This window comes from Spermophilus citellus, assembly GCF_964194105.1.
Source record: "Spermophilus citellus genome assembly, chromosome: 6".
Classification (NCBI taxonomy): domain Eukaryota; kingdom Metazoa; phylum Chordata; class Mammalia; order Rodentia; family Sciuridae; genus Spermophilus; species Spermophilus citellus.
The window spans coordinates 72,960,454-72,982,039 of NC_138187.1; the positions used below are offsets into that span (position 1 = coordinate 72,960,454).

Genomic DNA, 21,586 nt, shown 5'->3' on the forward strand with positions numbered 1-21,586 from the left:
GATGCAGCAAGAGCAATGACAGAGTCAGAGTCCGAACCCTCTGGTAGGTTCCCCTGTGACACAGGCATGCCATGACACTTGCTACTGAGTACCATGGGTGTTGATAAGATCTCCTTGTAATAAAGGAACCAGATTTGATACACAACTTAGATGTTTCTCTAACCTTCCTGGAAGGAAGTGTCCCTCACAAATACCCCCGCTACATTCAAACAAGTGATCCATCACTGCCACAAGGCTGAGTTATGTAAGGAAGGATGGATTTCCTCTACATGACTACGTCCTATGGCATAAACCACAGAAAAACATGTTTTTCACTTTGTTACCCAAATGCCATTTTTCTTTTTCCCATTGTTTCCTACTTTCTAACACTCTTTTTAAATTTTTCTGTGGTCCTTGGGATGTCAGCAAAGACAGTATAATGTACATTTCACCACTACTTAGGAAGTAACTTCAAGAATAATTGCAAAACCCTGTTTGTATGTGGAGACTGCTGTGTGAGAACCTCTCTACCCAGGGAGGGAAATGTTGATGTCATTTAGATCAGGGGCATGGAAACACCGTTAATTCAAATATTTGCTAATAGAAAATATTTTAAGCTTATTAACTTATAAAGCCCATTTCTCTTTTTTTTTATTTGTAGAAAAGGGAATTAGGCACAGGTAATGGTGATCAAAGTATGGTTATAAGAGTTCAGGTTTCAGAGCATTGGTTTAATTTATTTTGGATTTGAATGCAGTTAAACTGAATATAAAACTACCCATCTCAATTCTTATTTACATCTTCAGAGCCTGCCAGTGTAAGCAGATAAATGTCCATCTCTTAAATACTTTTAGTATTTGAGTTTTAAAAATATTCTCAAACACTTTTATCTCTATAATATATATTTTGAGAATTTGATGTTTTATCTATGTTCCAGTTCTTTCTGCATATTTGCATTCTTATTTTTTAGTGTAATGTTAAAATAGTCATGAGTAGACCTGAAATATAATTATGATCCATTGTTAGATGAAGGGGGATGTTAAAGATGTACCCATTTCTATTTTCTGTCCAATTCAACATTTCATTACTGAATTAATTACTTAAGTGATGCTCTAAAAGGTGGATTTGGATGTGGCATTTACAATATCATCTACTGCCTTTTGCCTCTTCAGTTAACTACTGTTTGCTTCCATTCTTTTATTCATAATTGCAATCAAGAGAAAGGAGGAAATATCAGAGAATTTGCTTGGCACTTTCTTCCTAAATAAGGCCATGCATTTTATGAGAGAGATATCCTTCGCCAAGTACATAAAGCTTCATGCTCCTGTAGGATCAATGGCATAGGCAATGATAGAGGGAAATAGAAGCTTCAGACAAAAGTCTAGAGTGATGTTGGTCCTTCACTTTGGCACTTTTCCCCTGTAAACTCAGTAATACAAGCTTAATAGTTCCAAACTGAAAATATTTACAACTATCTGAACCTTTTTGGAAATACATAGTTTTACCAATATAAAAACTCAATTTAATAATCTTTTGGTAACATGAAGAGATATTCTTTGAATACATTCATTCCATCTGATCTCATTGCTATCTGGAGAAAATAAAAATGTTCTAAGATTCAGCAGAAAATATTTAAGTTAAATTCAAGAAAGACCTAGGTAAAGTCAGAAAAGAATATCTAAGCTAAGTTAGGATACCTTCCTCCCTAGAGATCTATCACAAAATGTGAAGAGGGGTATTTTGTGATATAGGTTGCATATTTTTAAAAATATGCTATACTCTTCTAGAGTTTATATATTTTAAAAAAACCTCTAAACCTTTCATTGATGTAGTACTAAAAGGTAATCGGGTGCATAGAATAATTTTTCTAAAAGTTATCGCATACTAATGGCACTTCTTGAAAGGTATTAAGATAAATTTAGAGATTAGCCACATTGCATTGCAATTAGAGAACCAAATTCTAAGCACCAAATTGTAGTCATTTCTATCTTTAGAACAGGGATTCAAAATGTTGACAAATTATAACTATGGAAGGCACATATGTGCATCTATACCAGAGTTTTTTGAAGTTTTGAAACTTTACACCATATTATGGTTTGGATATGAGGTATCCACCAAAAGCTCATGTGTGAGACAATGTAAGAAGGTTTAGAGAAGAAATTATTGGATTATAAGAACCTTAATCCAACCATTGAATTAATCCCTGATGGGGGTTAACTGAGTGGTAACTGAGGCAGGTAGGGTGTGGCTTGAGGAGGTGGGTCCCTGGGGGCATGGATTTGTGGTATAAATTTTGTATCTGGCAAGTGCTTCCTGATCATCATGTGAGCTGCCTCCTTCCACCACTCTTCGCCATGATGTTCTGCCTCACCTCGAGCCCCAAGGAATGGAGGCTTCTGTCTATGCAGTGAGATCTCTGAAACTGTGAGGCCAAAAGAAACTTTCTTCTCCATAATTGTTCTGATTGGGTCTTTTAGTCACAGTCATGTAATAGCTGAATAAAACAGACCACACACACAAAAATACCTATCTACTTCACAAGGCACCTGCATGTGTACCACCATGCCTAGATTGTTTTCTTTTAATATGGATTTTGAGCCATTAAATTGATTCCATTCCCAGCTAATGGGTCGAAGTACATAGCCAGGAAGCCCTGACCTGCAGCCTCACTACCTGTGGGTCTTCCCACTTTTGGCCATGAAGGAGCAAACAGAATAGACAATGAAAGGACAAAGTTACAGCTGAATTCTTGAATAGGATCATCCTTAGAAAAGGGGGATGGCTATCTATGTGGCTCAGTTTATCATTGCTGGAGAAGGCTCTGCCCCCAAAATTGCACATGCAAAATCTATGCTTTTTTTTTTTTTTTGCAGATTTGCAGTAATTACCTGATGCTGTACTGAGACTATGGAGTGTGTGGTACGGGTGGGAGGCATGTGCATGGAATGTGGGAAAGTGGAAGAGAAGTGAGGTGTCCAGGACAAAATCTGATTATCTCATAATGTGGCCTATGAAATGCAGTCTCTGTGTCAAAACCAAAATGTTGAAAAAACTGAAATAATTTGAGAAAAATAAAGAATAACTGATCTGTGAAAGTCTAGGTTCTGATTTCAGAAGGATTTTTCAGATAAAAGAGCTTATAAGTGGCAGATACTATGAATCTCTGCTCGTAAGTGCTGTCCATAATGTGAGCATCGAAAGGTCTAACCTTCTGATTTGGAGATCGAAGTTAATGCTCATGTTCGTTTTCTCAAGATGTGGAACTGCAAACCGGAGGCCCAGAGAATACTGTAAACAAGGACAACAACAACAGAACACACAAAGGACACAAAATTATTATGTGAAAATATTTCCCAAGTAATTCCTCCAAAAATTGAACCTTAGTCACTGTAATATCCTTTTATCTGCTTCTGCCCTGGGTGGCTGAGAGTTGAGAGGAAGTCATGGAATCAGACTTCAGGAGTCCAGAAGATTCAGGTCACTCTACATTTTGTCCTGGACCCTCTCTTTTTATGTCACCTCCCTAATGCATTTATTGGCATCAATCCAAATATATGAGAGGATTGGTTCAGAAATCTATGATGCTTCTGTTTGGTAGACATTATATAGTTGTTGAAATTATAGCTGTAAGGTCAATGCAATAATGTGGGTGATGCTTTTGATGTAATAATGATCAACAAATAATAAAAGTTACAAAGTTCTTTGTGTAATGGGTTTTAAAAAGTCTATGCATGGAAAAATTACCACATGGGAGTGTGGATGTACTGGAGGGAAGTATGCCACAACAATATGTTGGGTTAGGGTTATGGTTGTATGGATTATTTTTTCCTCCTTTATTTCCATTTTTTTTAAAAAAACTGCTCTTATTGTTATTTTTTTGCTCTATTATTTTTATAATTTGAAAATAGATTTAAAAAATGGAGAAAACAATAATATAAAATGAGGAAGTTGGAATAATAGTTAACATGTATATAAAATTACGTTATTCTTCCAAGCACTCTACTAATGTGCCTCATGTCCTATAATCAAGACAAGCACTCTGAGATAGGTACAGTGGTTGACATTTTATAAATGAATAGCAATCTGAGGATTAAAGAGATTAAGTGTCTTGCTCCAGGTGCAGAGCAATAAACTACAGAGCAGGAATTTAAACCAATGCATAATGACTCCAGAATCACAGGTACTATAGTATGAGAATAAAATCAGATATAAAAACATATTAATGAGAATCAATAATACTCTAAGAGTAAATTATCATTTTGGTCATAGATCATCCTCATTGTTTCACTGGACTTTATGGAATGTGCTAAGGGTCAAACACCATCCTAGTAGCTTTACTTACACTATCTCAGCGTCTTTCTTCAAACCTTTCTACAAGTAGGTTTTTCCCCATTTCTCTGTGACTTGCCCAAGGTATCATAGCTGATAAGTGGCAAATCTGGTATTTAAACCCAGATGTATCTTAATTATAAAGCATGTGCACCCTCATGCTCCAGTAACAAGCAAGTCCTTTCTAATTCCAAATGAGCAATTTTTCTGTCAGGCCATTGCCCATGCTCTTTTCTCTTCTTTGAGATATTTTTTTTAGCCTTTTCTGCCTTTTCTACTTGAAGAACTCCTACTTAGGCTTCAAAACTCAGGATTAGAGTTGTTGTTTAAGTTCTGTAGTCACCGGCCAGGTCAGGAAGAATTTTTCCTTCTTCATTCTCAGTCTCCTTTATTACTCTACCACAACTCAAACCTATGACGTTGCAAATTTTGATTTTCATATTGGAAGGAAATTGTGTATCTTCATATTTATATTGTCAGATTCTAGTTTAGGAAGAGGCATATGGGAGGATGCAGTAAAAATTGTTAAAAGAATTATGAGAGTGTGCCCTTGTTTGCACACACCCATGATGGGAATTGTACTATATTGTGAATGAGGCTGCTTCACATTGGTCTTCAGTATAGAATGGTTCACAGGGATGAAGACAAATCAAGGCATGGCAAGGTCATATTGATAAGAGGCACATGTGGTCTTAACTCATACCTAACACCAGATCTCTGGACATTCATTTCAAAAATTTTTTTGATCTCCCCTCCTTTTTTCTCTTTTCATTTTCTTTTTTTAAAAATTTTTATTGTTGGTTGTTCAAAACATTACATAGTTCTTGACATATCACATTTCACACATTTGAAGTGGGTTATGAACTCCCATTTTTACCCTGTATACAGATTGCAGAATCACATCAGTTTTTCATTTTCTTATTAGAGAAAATTTGTGAGTTGTTAGGAACCTTTATTAGCATTGAACTATTTTCTATTATAACTACTAAAAGAATATGATTTTACTATTTAAAAATCAGAAGCAAAACTTCTAAATACTACCTTGAATGTTTTGTTATGTTAAAAGTCACTTGGAAATTAAATTTTTGAAAATATTGGGACTGAGATAAATATTCCTGATGATTTATGATTTTTTTAAAAAAAAGATTTAGAGCTGCATTTCTATTTGGGATTTTACTGCAATTCACTGAGAGTCTTTTAAAAGTACAAAATGAAGAAGTAAATAAATCAAAGTCTTTTATAACAAAACAGAATGCAATAAAATTTGATGTGTTTAAGGGCATTAAGGGGTAAGATAAGAAAGCTATTAGGTTTCTCCTACTAGAGAACTCGGAGATAAATGAATGTAAACAATTTACTTCCCTGACTTTTAAAGATTATTTGCTGGTAAAATGGATTGACATCCTTTCACATAAACACATTTGTGGTTCAGACCACACCGCCATTTTTACCCTCCTTTTTGAATGACACTGGTGGCCAGTTTTTGCTCCAAGACTATTCTCTGTTATCAATGACCTTATACACACTCTGGTCCATATTTAACACTTAACCAATACTGGAGAAGGACAGAGTGACTATACCTACGGATGCTAACCCTATGGCGCCATGTCAATTCATTTTCATTTGTCCTTAGGTAATCATATTGGGTGGTTGGATATTTTTCTTCAAAACTGGCAAAAGAATTTATTAGCTTCTAACTAAAAGGATTAGAGTGAAAAATGTTCTAATATCTCAGTTTGGACATCCCATTCTCTTCCATGGATTCATTTTAAAGTCTCATCTGCTCTTCATTAGTTTTTATCCAAATCCTCTCACAGTTTTGGAGACCAGACAGAGTAAGGTCTTTGTGGTTAGGCCTGGTTTATATCTGGGTCCTGTCTTCAACTTCTGTGTGACTTTGGGTAAATCATTTGACTTCTTTGTGCCCCATTCTCCTCATCCATAAATTGCAGGAATACTTGACTCATGGGGTTTTGAAAATTGAATAAAAGAACACAAAAGTACCCCCTTTCCCTAGGGATGGGTTTATAACACACAGGATAATCAATCCATGTTACCCAATAGTAATCTGTTAGAGGAATTTACCTTTCACATAAATATTTTTTTGACCCAAGAAGTAAGTTTACTGGAGTACAGCTTGGTACATTTTTCTTTAAATACCCAATATTAGTATAATAGTACAGTCTATACAGTCTATATTATTCTTGTTTATATCCTGAAGTATAAATTGGGAATACATATTATTTGAGAAAAAAGTTTCACATATTCAGGTAATTGTGTGAAGCACTGGCCTAAAAGATTTATTTACTGGAAGGCTTCTCAGTTTCTTTAAAATGCAAGTGTGTGCCTAGATCTCTCAGGGAAGGACAGGATGCTCTTAGTGACTGCAGAGCTCCCTTTAAAAGGATACCCAGAGGAGCAGCACTCTTTAGAATCCATGGAGAAGTCACTTGAATACAAACCTACATACAATTATAACTTTTCACAAATTTTTTTCAAACAAACCATTTCATTACCCAAACAAACCATTCACAAATATGAACACTAATTTTAAATCCAAGAATATGTTAGCTCAGTTTATGGAAGATTTATTATGTAGCATTTTCAGATTTCAGAATTTTTTTCCTGCCTTATGACTTTGTAATATAATTGCCATGATGAGATTTATTAAAAAATTACTATGTGTGGACTTAAACTATGATTACATAAAAGAAATTGATTATCCATAAGTAGTCCTAAGTGGGAAGTTCTTAAATCTGGAAACAGAAATAAAAAAGGAGGAGGAGAAAAACAAATAACTCCTATTCTTTTACAAGCATGTTGGAGAAAGTCATCAACCTTTTTGCCCTTGTTATCAACAATTTTCTGTGTTATTTTTCAAATGCAGACCTAGCACAAAAGCTACAGTATGGCAATAATTTAAATATGAATACTGTGAATAATATCTATATAGGAAGTTATACTGAAAATAATAGTTATTTTTTGTTGCTAAAATTAAGTTATTTTAAGTACCCCCCATACATTGTATTTATTTTTTAATTCAAAGGGGAAAGTCTTTATAAAATTAAAAAAATATTTAAGGAAAAAATCTAGTAAGAACATCTTCATAGATTTGCTGAAAAAGACTCATAAATATAGAGTCTAAAAAGAAACCCTGTAAAAGTCAACATCTTTTTGTATTTTTAACCTGTGATCATCAGTCTATGGTTATAGTGCTAAATTCCTCCACCCGGGTAATTTCCTGCCTAATTTGTTTTGGGTGCTGTGTGCTAGGTTGATGAGTGCTAATGGGGTGGGGGGGGGCGGTACGAATTCTCTGTAAAATTCAATTTGACGGAAATTGGTACATTCTGCTGGTTTTCTCTTACATTTGTTCCAGCCGCCATAGGGTTCCCAAGGTCACACACCACCATCCTGGTCACATTTTCCATCTTGTACTCACAGCTCAGTGGCCTCAAAACCTACAACGGGAAAGAACACCGGCTTGGAGTTCAGGGGGCAGAATAAATTACATCCCGTCACAAAGCAATGTGGGGCCTGGGAGCTGCCCTTGATTTCAAACACCTGTGTGAGAAGGGCTGCACAGAAATTAATCTGTGACCACTGACTCAGAAGGAACCTGAGAGGAAAAAGGGGAAAGTAAAATTTTAGAAGAAAATGTGTTGAAGGGTAAACATGGGCTTCACCGAGGAACACAATGCTCATATTTATGTGAATATTTTGGACATTATTTTCACTGATGTTAATGTTAAACTCAGGGCACGAATAAATAGATACTCCTTATGTTAGTCTGGCAAAAGCGAAATCCAGTAACATGTATGGTTCATCACAAGACTTGATGAACATTTGCAAGAGAATTTCCTTGAATACAAATTTCTACCCACCATGGTCTTGTCTAGAAATTAGAGTTAATTTTGTTCAATACTCAAAATATGCAAACAGAAGACGTTTATACTTAACCAGTATAATTCCAATCTCTTTGCTTCTCCTTATATCCTGTTCTGATTAGAGTTCATAAAAAGTCAACTTGGAAGAAGCACTTGGAATTCTAGCCTAGATAAGGGGAGGTAAAAAGAGTTTATCTTTGCTGCCTTCTGCTCCTCCCACCTCTACTTCCTGTCCTCACGCTACTACCAGCTGCCTAGAAATCCCTCCCTAGATTCTCACCCTCTTTTTGCATACTCCGGAACCTACTGGCCCATGCCCCTGCTCTCCATTGGATGATAGCTACTTATGCTAATCCATTATCTTGCTCTAACTATTACATGTCATCAATGCCCAAAGATAACCTTGCAATATGATTATTTTTTTATGGATCACCCTTTTGGGGATTTCTGTCCTGGAGATGATTCCCACCAAGATGGTCCTTTATCTACCTATCAGAAGTGTTGAAATTTTATGGAAGGAAGAAATGTGAAATTTTCAAGTAAAAGTATCAGAAAAGATCCTCTATTTCTTTATTTCTACTTTAGTAATGAAAAACCCCAAATTCAAACCCAAATCAAAACAACAAACTCCAAATTCCAGACATCTGCTTAGAGAATTCCCTAGGCAAATCACACACTTTGAGACTTCAACACACACAGTCTTAACTAAAGGGAAAAGAGTGAATCACTGACATTTGGAAGCACATTTAACACACGCTCTCTCCAAATACCCTGAATGACATGTTAGTTACGCTGAAGGAACTAAAAAGCATATTTTCCAAAAGCTGGTAATCTTCTCTTTTCTAAAGTTTGATTTAGCAAGTATTCAACTTCTTAAAATCCCATAACTAATCCTAATTACACAGAGATGTTTCATGTTGAGATTATTAACTCAGACACAAAGACAGGAAAAAAAAAAAGCTTTAACAAGTGCCCACATGTCCCTTGAATATAATTCAAGGATTTAGTTTCTATAGAAAATATTTTTTCATCTTATCTAAGCTTTAAAGGATAAATAAGGACATTTTTTCCAGCTTTCTAGAAATAGTTATTTGAAATCAATCAAAGATTTTTCTCACTCCCACATCCCCTCCACCCTCTGTCTTTTTTTAACCTTTATTTCCTTTCTACGAGGGAAACAATGATTGTTTGTCTAGATATTTCTAGATTATTTTCGTCAGCAGTTCCAGGGACATTTTGGTTCTAATCTGTTTATAGCTCATAAAGTATGATTCACTCACATATTCATCCACTAAAAATATTTACTGTGGACCAGCTATTTATCAGGTTTTGATAGATAAGATCTTTTGTCCTCATTGAATTTCTAATTAATATTATAATGGTAGCAAGTAACACCAGCAATTATAACAAGCCATGGAAACACATTATTACGTAGGAGCTAGTAAGTATTATAACAGGAGAATTAAATCATAATAAAGGAGGACATACACACAGATTTCAGCAATTGGAAATGTCCTGGAGGGGGTGGCATTTAAGTTGAAGGGGCAATGCTTGCCAGTGGTGAGATTTGAATCTTGATTCTGCTAGATCAAGTAACCTTGGGCATGCTACTTGATTTCTCCTTATCTAAAAAACAGGGATCATGATAGCAGTTTCTCTATAAGCTTGTTATGGGGCTTGAATAAATTATATACATACAAGAGCTCCAAGCAGTATCTAGCCTATAGCCACTGTTAATAACTATTAGCAACCTCAATTATTATTAAGCTTCAGTTATTAGTACATCTCAATTATTATCAATGTCTGAAGGATGAGTAAAGAGAGGTAAGTCAGGTGAGCAGAAAGAAGCAGTAAGCCATGGTGAGGCTGAAGAAGTGAGCTGGGGTGGCAGTATGAATAGCTTCAGAAGTCATCTGAAGGATTTGGATCTTATTCCCCAAACAACAGGGAACTGGTAAAGATTTCAAGTCAGAGAGTGACATGGTCGGATGTGCATTTGAAAAAGATGGTTTTCTCTGTAGTGAAGGGACTGGTAACAGGGAGATGGGAACATGAATTAGGAGACTGTTGGAAAAATCTGGTTAACGGGTCATGCCAATTGGGAGGAAGGCAGAGTCAAGTGCCAGTAATGGAGAGATGGAATATGGACTAAGAAATGAAGGACTGGTTTTAGGCTTTGGGAAATTGGGTGGCTACTGCTGCCATTCTCTTAGGAAATACAGGAGGAGTGTGTGGTGGAAAGACAAAAGTCTAGTTAGGGACAGGCTGTAGGTGAGGTGCTTGGAGAGATTTAAGTGAAGATGTATATGAACTACCTAGAATAGAAGGGGCTTTGTAGAGATAGAAAGAAGAGTGGTTCCTCAGGTCTGGGGAAAAAGGGTAATGGGACTGTAATGAAGACAGAATTTTAGTTTGGGATAATGAAAAGTTCTGGAACTGGAAAGCTGTGACAGGTGTACAACAGTGTGAACGTCAGCCACTGGATTGCACACTGCAGACAGTAAAAACAGTAAATCGGACCTCATACATATTTTATTACAACAACAATAATAAGACACATAGGCCTTTATTCCTAGAAAAATTTAGAAGAAAAGTCAATGAAAGAAAGTATATAGGTTGGCTCAATTCATGTTTCTAGAGAAAGTAATAATCAACATCTAAAAGATGAATGTTTTCAAGAACAAGAATAAAACTCCCAAATATGCAATCAGATAATTCCTAATACTTTTCCCCTTAAGAGAACGTTTTACTAAAAAAAAAAAAAAAAAAACCAAACTGCATTTAAATGAAAAGGTTCACAAACCTCAAACTGTATTAAAAACAAAGAAGGAAACAGAATGTGGCTTAGTCTTGTAAAATTCAAAGACTGAGTAAAAATCTTGGCCCAAGGGAAATTGATGGAGAGAAAAATTTGCTAAGGGTTCATTTGAGATGACGGATAAGGTCGATGGTATTATTTACAGCCAACCACAGAGTGATAAGCCCTCTCCCAGGTTTTCCATTGCAACCAAGGGAACAGTAAGCTGAAAGTTTTGCTAAAAGAACATAGATGTTTTGTTTAATGAAGTCAGGGATGGAGTGACACAAAGGGAATCAAAACAAAAATGTGAGTAGAGCTCTGGAACATTTTTAAAAATATTATACTTGAGCTTCTTTTTCGTAATTTGCTCACATATCATTTGCATATAAGTATTTGTAGGTGATTTTTCTTTCTTTGTAGAGGGTTTATTACAAGATGACAGTTTTCAACTCAAAATGGTCATCAAACACCATCTTTATAGGTGTATGTATAAGTGCTCCACTTATTCTCATTTTTTTTATATCTTGAAGTAACTTTAATGGAGAAATGAGTAAGGAAAATCACGTAATGAGAGGAAGAAGAAAATGCAATGATTATAGGCCATTCACTAGAGAAATGAAGGTACAAATTGATTTTCATGTCTGTAATGGGGACAGGAAGGAACAGGTTGTACAGCTCTATACACTTTTGAAAAGAAATGGGATGAATTTTCCTCTTCCCAGTCTCATTGCTAACATGGAAAAGAGAAAAATTTTGGACCATTTTTTAAACTCCTTTATTGAGGTATGATTGACACACCCAAAGCTATACATATTCAATGGATACAACTTGATGAACTTGGAGATATTTGTTCTATGAATTTCTTCCAGGGAAACTCATAATGATTTTAAATGAGTCAAAGATACTTGATTCTTATTCATCTGGATTTTTCTTTTCTTTTACAGGGAAGATAATTCAACTAGCACAAAATTCCATGAAACTAGAAGTGCTAACAGTGTTTCATATTCCCTAAGTATTAAAATGGCTTTAAAATAGCAATATCAAAATAGAGGAATCCCTTTTTATTGAATTATTAGAACTCCTTAATCATTAGGAAAAAAAAATCATTAGAACTCCTAGTGGTTTCAGTATTTGGAAACTAGCAAGACATTTAATAAACTTTAGCTAAATAAATCCTTCAACAACTATTTAAGGAGTGCCTGTTCCTATTGAAAGAAATGTGAAACTTGGTCTCTATTCTCAATTGTGAGTTTTGTATACTCCTGAAACTGAGGGACTCTTAATTAATCTATAATAAATTAATAATAGTTTTCTAGACCAAGTGATTAAGAACACTGTAGGAGCAGAGGATACACTGAGGTGGGAAATTTCATGTTCTGATCACGAATGTAAAGATGATAAGTAGCATTAGTGTCATTTTAACAAACATGAGAACTTAGGAAGAGGTTTGTTTTTTTTTTTTTTTTTTTTTTTTGTCCTGGTCACAATCCCAAAGTAGGCCAAGAAGAAAGAAAAATTTACTAGTTTCCTTTCCAGATTCTGTCCAGGTTGTTATCAGAGCTCAGCAAGATTGGCTGGACCTTCTTCCTCAACCAATAATCAAAACCAGGCCTCCAGTGACCTGCTGGGAACTAAAAGGAACTCAAAATAAACCTTGAAAAGCCCACAAGGATGGGTATTTAGCCTGGGATATTAGCTGATCTATCATTTTTCCCAGCTCTGTTCTCTTCCTTGCTGTAGCTTTCAGTCTTTGGCAAACTTACCTTTGTACTGTGGCAAAGACAGACATTACCACCATGTAAACCCTTCATCCTACCGTGATTTGACAGAGCAAGGTACCATTTTGTTCTCTCTCAGTTAGGAAGAAACTCACTGGGGCTTGATGACCCTACTTAACATTATGTGAATTTGAAAGCATACCCAGCTCCTTACTTCAAATAATTTTCAGGCATTACCTTGTTGTTACGTTCAATGCCAACATAATCCGCCTCTTCGGGTATCATTACAAAGAGTTCTGCTTCATAGGCCCCTTCCCCTTCATTTCTTGCATTTATTATGATCATAAGGTGATTTTCATCTCCAATGATAATCTGGTGCTTATCTCTAAAAAATGTAGTTTAGGAAGAATGATTAGTTTATTCTATTTCTCTGACTTCATGGATTTTCTTTTAAAATAATTTAGGAGGGAAAAGGAACAGAGCAAATACTAAACTAGAACTTCAACAAAGAAGATAGGTCATCATGAAGGAGTGGCAGGAAGAGTCAGGAGAACTGTGTCTGGATGGGAATGGCAGAAAAACACCCAGTGGGGTGCTGGAATTGTTTGACAATCAGGTCTCAAACCACAAAAAAATCTGATTTATAGCATTTGTGGATTCCAATGGGATAAATCATCTCACAGTAGTTAATTTCAAGCTACGAATATACTTAGCAATCTGCTAGCAAAAAATTATGCAAAATTAACATTTGGCTTAAAAGCCAGAATGAAGCAGCTTCGGGACACTGCTAAAACATATATTAGGAAGAACATAGGCTATGAGAAAAAAGAGAGATGGTTTAGAAAGTAAGAGGGGACATGACACACTTATGATAAGAAGGAAGAAATGGGCAGGACAGATCAAACAGGATCCTAACTGGCTGATAGAAGGTTTTGAAGGATTTTGAAGAACCTTAATTCACTTTGAACTCCAAATCAAACCAACATTTAGAAATGACTCTTCCACTTTTGACCTTCACTCAAATCCATTGCTTTTGACACTTGGTAAATTATGAAGTTTGGGCAAAGTTCCCTTGAGAAATTACCAAATAGATTCCAAACTACAGCAGTAACCATAGTTTCTGGGAGAGGAAGGAGCACAAATCTGCTTTTGCTACCAGAGGATGTTTTATATCTCAGTCTGAATTCTTCCTGAATGCCATGAAATTACAGATGCTCAAGTCTGGGCCCCCAGTTACTGACAACTAGGAAGCCCTTTGATTCTTATTTGACTTTCTGACATCTTATGCTTTACTCCCTTCTGTGCATTTTAAGTTCCTTTTTTTCCAGCAAGTTAAAATGAATTTTGTTTTGACAGTTTTAAGGATGGCTTTGAGCCATGCATGCTGTGAAAACCAGTTTGGTTAAGGTGTAGATAGAACCCCCCTCTCTGAATGCTTTGCCCACTTGACTCAGACAAGTAAATATAACCCCAGCCACCCCGTATGTGAGTTTACTTTTAACAAAAAATGCTGTTTTTTTTTAACTTTTGTTGAAAGACGGAATAGCTCAGGCAAAATCTCAGGGTGTCACTTGACGCCAATGACAAAGAACTAACCAAACCCCAGACTAACCCAAAGTGTTGCCAAACTCAAGAATTTCAAGTAAGTTGCTTTTTTTTTTCTCTAGTTGGAAGTGTGTACCTTCTCCAGAGAAACTTTAAATAAACACCTGTATTTCATTGGATAGAATGCACACATTTATTTATTTAAACTCACGGTCTAGCCGACAGCTTCAAATCAGGAACACACAGATTATCATCTCCACAGTCCACCAGGATGTGAGCCTGTGTTGTACAAACCACACATCAGGAATAATCTGGGAAAACCTGAAGCATATCCTTTCTCTTGAAAATTCCAAGCAATTCCAAAAATTAAACCAAAGCTTTTATCTCATGATGTCTAATTCTACCCAGTCCTGTACCCTAGGTTATGAGGTGACCTCTCGACATGGGCTAGTTTACCTTGTTGTCTAATTCCAATTCATTTGGAAATGTCTGTCAAGAATGATACATGTCAGTGTTTTGAGTATTATAGGCTGTGTTGCTTCTATTACTGCTACATTTTGAATAAATTAAATCTTGGTTCCATAAGAGGAGGGACTTCAGAAAACATCAGGATGCAGTGTTTCAAGAAACATGTTAGAAAAAACTCTTAGAAAAAAGAAAAAACTCCCAAATGTTGCGTAGTTACGCAACTATATACAGGAAACAAAACATAAGGGGCCAGCCTTCATCTCAGGTCACAGGAACCTGCACCCCCAGAGGTTACCTGTCAAAAATGCCATCAAAGTTCATCAAGGACATACCTGCTCAGTAACGACATTGTCCTTGTAGTGGTTCAGTATTGGGTTCACTTCCAGGCCTTCTTTAAAGGTGGATTCATCCAAGCTGTAATTCAAACTAATGTTGATTGGAGATAATTTATCTCGGAATTCTGTTTCATCCTAGGAAAAATTACCACAAGCTCAAGAGAGGCTCCGTGAAATAGCTGCAAGATGTTGGTCTGCAAAAGGCAGGCAACACTCAACATTGCTCAGTGAAAGTGACTGATAGAGCAACAACCATGGCAACAGGTTTAGACACATGCTGATTTATGTGGTATATAGTAGCTAGCGTAGTTAGTTTATGTTCAGTGATGCAATCATTTAGAACCCCAGCTTCACTAACATGTGCTTCTAGAGGGAATCTTTGGGATCTCTGGATTGTCAACAGCTCACACAGAATCTGTCAAGTTGCAAAGCAAAAGATTACACTTATATACTGTAAATGCAATGAAAACCACCAAGAATTAGGATTTTTGTTTTCAGGAGATTGCCAGAATTTATGAGTACACTTAGGCTCAGGGGGAAAAAAAATCTTGATTCTCTTCCTCCCTTATTATTTCTTTAAGGCCTAGCTTGCGTGAACTTCAAAACACTTTCAGCACATTTCACATTCCCTTGATAAAAGGCACAGAATTCTTCCAAGGAGAAGCTAAGCACCCACTAGCAAGCACGCAGCAGGCCTGTCACCTTTCAGTTATGCCATTTAAGGCCACAGTAAGAGGTGTGAGTCATGCCTGGCTTTTCACGTGTGAATGTGGCTGTGAATCTCTGGTCTTCCCTAGGGTTCCTCTTGCTAACCAGTCCCTTAGGGGAGAAGAAATGAGAATAAATGACCATCATCCAACCCACTGGCAAGGTGAAGGTCAATACTTGTGTTATAAATATTTGGACTTTTAAAATTTCATGGTAGGTTTTAGAGTTGTAAAAACATACTACTTTTAAAAAGCATAATTATAAATTACTTTTAAATTACTTTTAATAAAAGCCTTGAATGCCTAATGTTTTCCTAAGTTGGCTCTGAAATGCATACTGATAAAAATCTAACATGACATACTTGCATAGGATAAAAACTCAAATAAATTGTATTGAACTTTTATGATCTTTAGAGGGGAGCCACTTAGAAATGAAAACCACCTGAGTTGAGTGCTGTTATCAAGATTTTGTTCAAAACAGAAAGAAGCCTTAGAAATTAAGAGCAACAGATCATTAGGTTAGTTGAAGTCAGGGTCAGGAAGAGTATTCAACCTTGAAGTTTCCTCCTATGAAAATGAAAATAGATGTGGATCTCTGGAGACAAATAGGATGATTACATGGGGGAAAATGGCTGGAATTCAGATTTGCACGTGAGAGTCCACGAAAATGATTTCTGGAACACTTACTCGAAGGTAAACGACAAAATCCTGGCACTGGAGAGATTTCTGACGCTTTATCACCAGAGGGAAGAGGAGATGGGGCTGATGGTTATCCAAGAAGAGTGTTCTTTTAATGGCTCCTTTCTGTTTCAGGGAATCTAACTGCACCTCAGCTGTCAAGGCTAAATAGAATCAGGGGAGGAAAAGTATCCAGATATGAATTCTTATTTTAAATTGCTTATTCAGGAAATTTTTTTTTCAATTAGCTAAGATCAAACACATACATGAACTGAAAAACAAAGTCACGAAGTATTCTCCAAGCTCAAATGTTTTTGTAATGTTTTTACAGATTGTCATTTTCCTCAAAATTATATACTTTATACAAAATAGTAATACCAGTTATTGAAGTAATATTATGTACAAGTCTCCAAAAGTGCAATAGAAATCTGGGTGTTGAGCAAGGGATCTTTAGTTTTACATAGTCTATGCAGAGAGATGATTAATGTTCAGTTTTCTTGGTTCAGTACAGGAGTATACTCACCTATTGTGTTTGAAATGCTCTGACCTGCTACAGATGCACACACTCTTAAAGAAAAGCTATGAAAAAATAATAGTCAATAATTGATTGGTTAATACAGTTTTGAATCTGAAGTAGAAATCTTCCTATCCTTCTTCTCCATTAAAATGAACACATAATTTTCCCTTTATATTTTTAATTGTACACACACACACACACACAAACATATATATCTGCCACCAGTCTGCCCCAACACCAGTACAATTAAGACAGGTAACTTGTTATAGGAAAGTAATACTTGAAAAAATTACTAGAGTTCAACTGATTTAACAATTGATCAACTAATACACTGCAGCTTTTATGCAGTAAATACATATAAATATCTTCCATATGTAATGGAGTGAAGAACAAGGCAGGACAGGTGTGGATAGTAATGGCAAAGCCTGGATTAGTAGGAACATGGCCCGATCTGCAACACTGAAAGATTCATGTGGTTAGAGCATCCAGCAAGATACGGAAGTTGGTGGAGGCACAGCTGACTTGGTGGAATGATGGGAAACGGGGCTTTGAAGTCATGCTAAAGAATGTGAATTTAATCCTAAAAAGCATAGAATAGCACACTCTGCTTCACTTACATTGCCCACTCTGCTTGGAAGGACTGGAACTGGGTGGTAGCATGCTAGATGTGGGGCAAGACTGGCAGTAGAGGGAAAAGAAAAGGGAAGACAAGAGAAAGAAAATAAGGAGCTTAAGGTTGCTGTCTAGCTAGGTAGGTACAATATATAAGCTATTGGGCTGGGGATGTGGCTCAAGCGGTAGCCTGCTTGCCTGGCATGCGCGGGGCACTGGGTTCAATCCTAAGCACCACATAAAAATAAAATAAAGATGTTGTGTCTACCGAAAACTAAAAAAAAATAAAAATAAATACATATTAAAAAATTCCCCCTCTCTCTCTTTAAAAAAAAAAAAAAATATATATATATATATATATATATATATATATAGGTTATGAAGACAGTGATGAGAGGAAAGGTGTGCACGGAAGACACTTTACAGTTTTACCATGAACCTGCCTGAATCCTAATCCAAGGAAATATCTTGCTATGGCTTGTGGGATGACCTGCACTTGGCCCTGGTCTGTGACCACAGAAGGAATGAGAAACATCCCATTGTCTCCTCCTGAGTTGCCGAATGTTCTCACCTTCCTCTTGGAAAAATTCTGAGTTTTAACATATAGCATGAAAGATGGAGCCTTTTCACATTTCAAAGGAAGTAAAAAATATAAGAAAATACTTATTATGATTTAATGACCGTCTTAAAGATTTTACCAACAAAATACTATAGTATGATTTAAATATTCCCACAGAATTCAAAGTAAATAAGCCCCAATCATACTTTAATTACATGTTGGCTTCCTGTGTCAAACATAATGAAAATGTGTCACATCTGGGATTCATCTATCTCTGTGACCCCAGTCAATGTCTCCCTTCAGGGTAAATAATTCGCCACATACCATTAAGTCAAAAGTTTCCCGAGATGTCTATGCCATTACAAGTGTTTATACCACTTCCCCAGAGAGATCACAAATTCCGGTGCACTTCTACTTCAATTAGAAGTATTCAAGGACGATGACTAGTTAATCACATCTTTAAATTTTGTAGCAGGTCTGGCTTCCAAAAATGGAGATTTTCTGTGCACAACTTTTTTGTTAAAGTCATCTATTGACCTTTATTCTATTTATCATTATTCTGCATAGACAAAGCTCATTAGCTTTTAGAAGATAAATTCATATTTGTAATGAAATGATCAACATGAGTAAATTAAAATAATTTTGGAGATATTATTTTGTTTAAAACAAACAGTTCAAAAGCAATACAGGTTTTGGAAAAGGAATAAATTAAAGCTATGAAAGTGGACATTATTCCCACTTTGTGAGAAGGTATTTGGTAAATGAAGTTATCAACTGAAGGGTTCCTGTTGATTTATGGATTATATGTTAGTCTCTGTCTATATTTCTTAGTTTCCCCTTTCTGTTCCTTCAATACCATTAACAACTGGATGACTCACATTTTTCATGAAGCTTAATATAATCACTACAACTTACTGAATTACTAACAACAGTAGTCCAATCTGAATCTGTTGTTTTAAAAATGTCTTTAGCAGAAAAAAATCTTTGTAAGTCACAAGTTTCCAAGAACTCTGTTCTAATCAAAAGAGAAAAACCTCAGACTAGTTCAGCAGTGGACTGGCATATTCATCTAAAACACAGAAAAAAAAAATCTGTTATCTACAGATCCATGCACAGACATCATGTGTTTTATATACCGTAGAATTAGGACCACTTGCAGGTTAGTACATAGTTATAAAGTATACTTGGGTTGTCAGGAAAAGCTGTGAACCATTATTGAATTTATGGTCATATTCGGCATGGCCCATTATTCTGAATAGGTCTGATTGGAATAACAACCATGAAATCAATCCAGACCCCTCATCACATAAATCTAAATGAAACTGTTCACAGACAGTGCTTCTGATATGGTCAGGGCAATACAAAATCCTCATACTAATTGCCACCCATGCATGGTTGGAATAATGATCCTGTGATATGAGTCTGCTCATAGCCATCCACATATGATGAGATGAAAATGAGATCAATAAGAAACGTGATTTAAAAGTACAAAACAATTCATTTTTCATTCTCACCAATTCAATCCTTTTTTGATGATGGCAAATATTAGATTTTACATAAAGTCACTTAAATCTGGAAAGGCTTTTTGTTTGTTTTTTTCCAGATTGGTGAATTGACTAGTTACTTTTGCATTTATAAAATGCAAATTTCCACTAGTTTTTTTTTCTAATTTGTTAACAATTAATTATGCTAATATTTATTGAGTTGGATTTCCTTTTCTTTTTCTAACTCAGAAAGCCAATAGCAGATATCTTATAAAGCTACACAGCCAATTGAAAGACAGAAATCTACAATAAGCTGGGTTTGGTTATACGTGCCTGTATGCCTATGATCCTAGAAACTCAGGAGGCTGAGGCAGGAGGATCATAAATTTGAGGCCAGCCTCAGCCATGTAGCAAGGTTCTAAGCAACTTAATGAGCCCCTGTACAAATTAAAAATAAAAAGGGATGGGGTTGTAGCTCATGGTAAAGTGCCCCTGGATTCAATTACCAGTACCAAAAAAAAAAAAAAAGGAAAGACAAATCTATACTGATGAAAGTGAAGAACCATTTCAGATCTACAGTAAAAGGTTATTCACAGAGGCCTTTCAATTGCTTTGGAAAAAATACACTAAGTTATAAGAATAATAACAATAACTATAAAGAATGAGAGAGACACATTCTATACTAAAACAACTGCTACCCCTGTATTTTTTATACTCTGAGGTACCATCCAGATTTTTTTTTAATTTTTTTTTTGGTACCAAGGATTGAGCTCAGAGACCCTGGACCACTGAGCCACATTCCCAGCCCTGTTTTTGTATTTTATTTAGAGAGAGGGTCTCACTGAGTTGCTTAGTGCCTCATTTTTGCCAAGGCTGGCTTTGAACTCACCATCCTCCCTGCCTCAACCTCCTGAGCTTCTGAGATTACAGGCCCACTCATAAATTTTGCAAATGAAAATAAAAATGCCTTTCAGGAAACATATGCAATAGAATTAAATAAATAACTTTAAAGGAATGCAATATAATTTGTCTACATAAGAATCGCATCTCATCTTAATAACATGACTTAATGCAATAGGAAAATTGCTCACACAAAAAGAACATTTTCTGGTTAAAAAGTAATAATCTTTCTGTAAAACCAAACAGGTTCCATAAAACTACTTAAATCTTAAGGAAACTATCCAGGGAACTAAAAATTCTTAGAAAAAAAAATTATCTAGTTCAAAACCACCACATTCTATACCAGAATGTGCTGTCCATGCTGAAAGATCTCCTTCTAAAAATCCATGGGGTTAGAGAAGACTACATGGGGATATTAAAGTTTTAATACTCACACTCAAGTAGCACTCACAGTTCATTTAATGTTCATTTAATCATGCCAGGCTAAGGAAAAATGCTGGCCCTTTCACATATTTTCTCAGATCAGGTTTTCATTATACTATTTTATGGTCTAAACCATTTAAAAATGTGCTCAGGGCATTTCCCAACTACTTACAAAAGCAGTTAAGGGAGAGGGCATGCCTGCCCACTATAGGAACTCCCAGCAACAGGATGTTTTTGGAAGAATTCTTCAGGGTCTTCTGGATATCCCCCACCCTCCATCCTCAAGTGTTGACTCTGATATGAACTCCTGTCGAAAGGCCATCAGTAACATACTCACACGGGCTAGAAATACCTTCTTTGGGTCACGACTGGCCTGTTCTACCTTCTGACATTCTGAGAAACTGAACATACTGGCCTGAGTTAGACCGTATCTCCTGGAAAATGAGGGCAAATCTCAAACACCTCAGGGATTTATTGATTTTCCAGAAGATAAGCCCAGTTGGCATAATCCAATATAAAAATGACCTCTGACCCTTAAGGACCTACTGTTGAAATACAAGGGGGTATTTTCTTGGGTTTTGATATAATCTAGTTTCATTTTGTCCTCCTTTTATGTGACTGGCACAATTCACAAGGGACACTGAA

At 36.0% G+C, this 21,586-nt stretch overlaps 1 protein-coding gene across 2 annotated transcripts in view; it reads right to left on the reverse strand.

Moving 5' to 3' along the window:
- ITGA8 (integrin subunit alpha 8) overlaps positions 1-21,586 on the reverse strand; it is a 173,607-nt gene that overhangs the window by 59,379 nt on the left and 92,642 nt on the right. For both annotated transcript variants that reach the window (XM_081297410.1, XM_081297409.1), the window contains exons 16-22: positions 16,970-17,025; positions 16,456-16,610; positions 15,059-15,196; positions 14,470-14,537; positions 12,951-13,098; positions 7,677-7,769; positions 3,188-3,267 (exon numbers count right to left, since the gene is read on the reverse strand). In XM_081297410.1, coding sequence (XP_081153536.1) covers positions 3,188-3,267; positions 7,677-7,769; positions 12,951-13,098; positions 14,470-14,537; positions 15,059-15,196; positions 16,456-16,610; positions 16,970-17,025 — 738 coding nt within the window. The remainder of the gene's footprint in view (positions 1-3,187; positions 3,268-7,676; positions 7,770-12,950; positions 13,099-14,469; positions 14,538-15,058; positions 15,197-16,455; positions 16,611-16,969; positions 17,026-21,586) is intronic.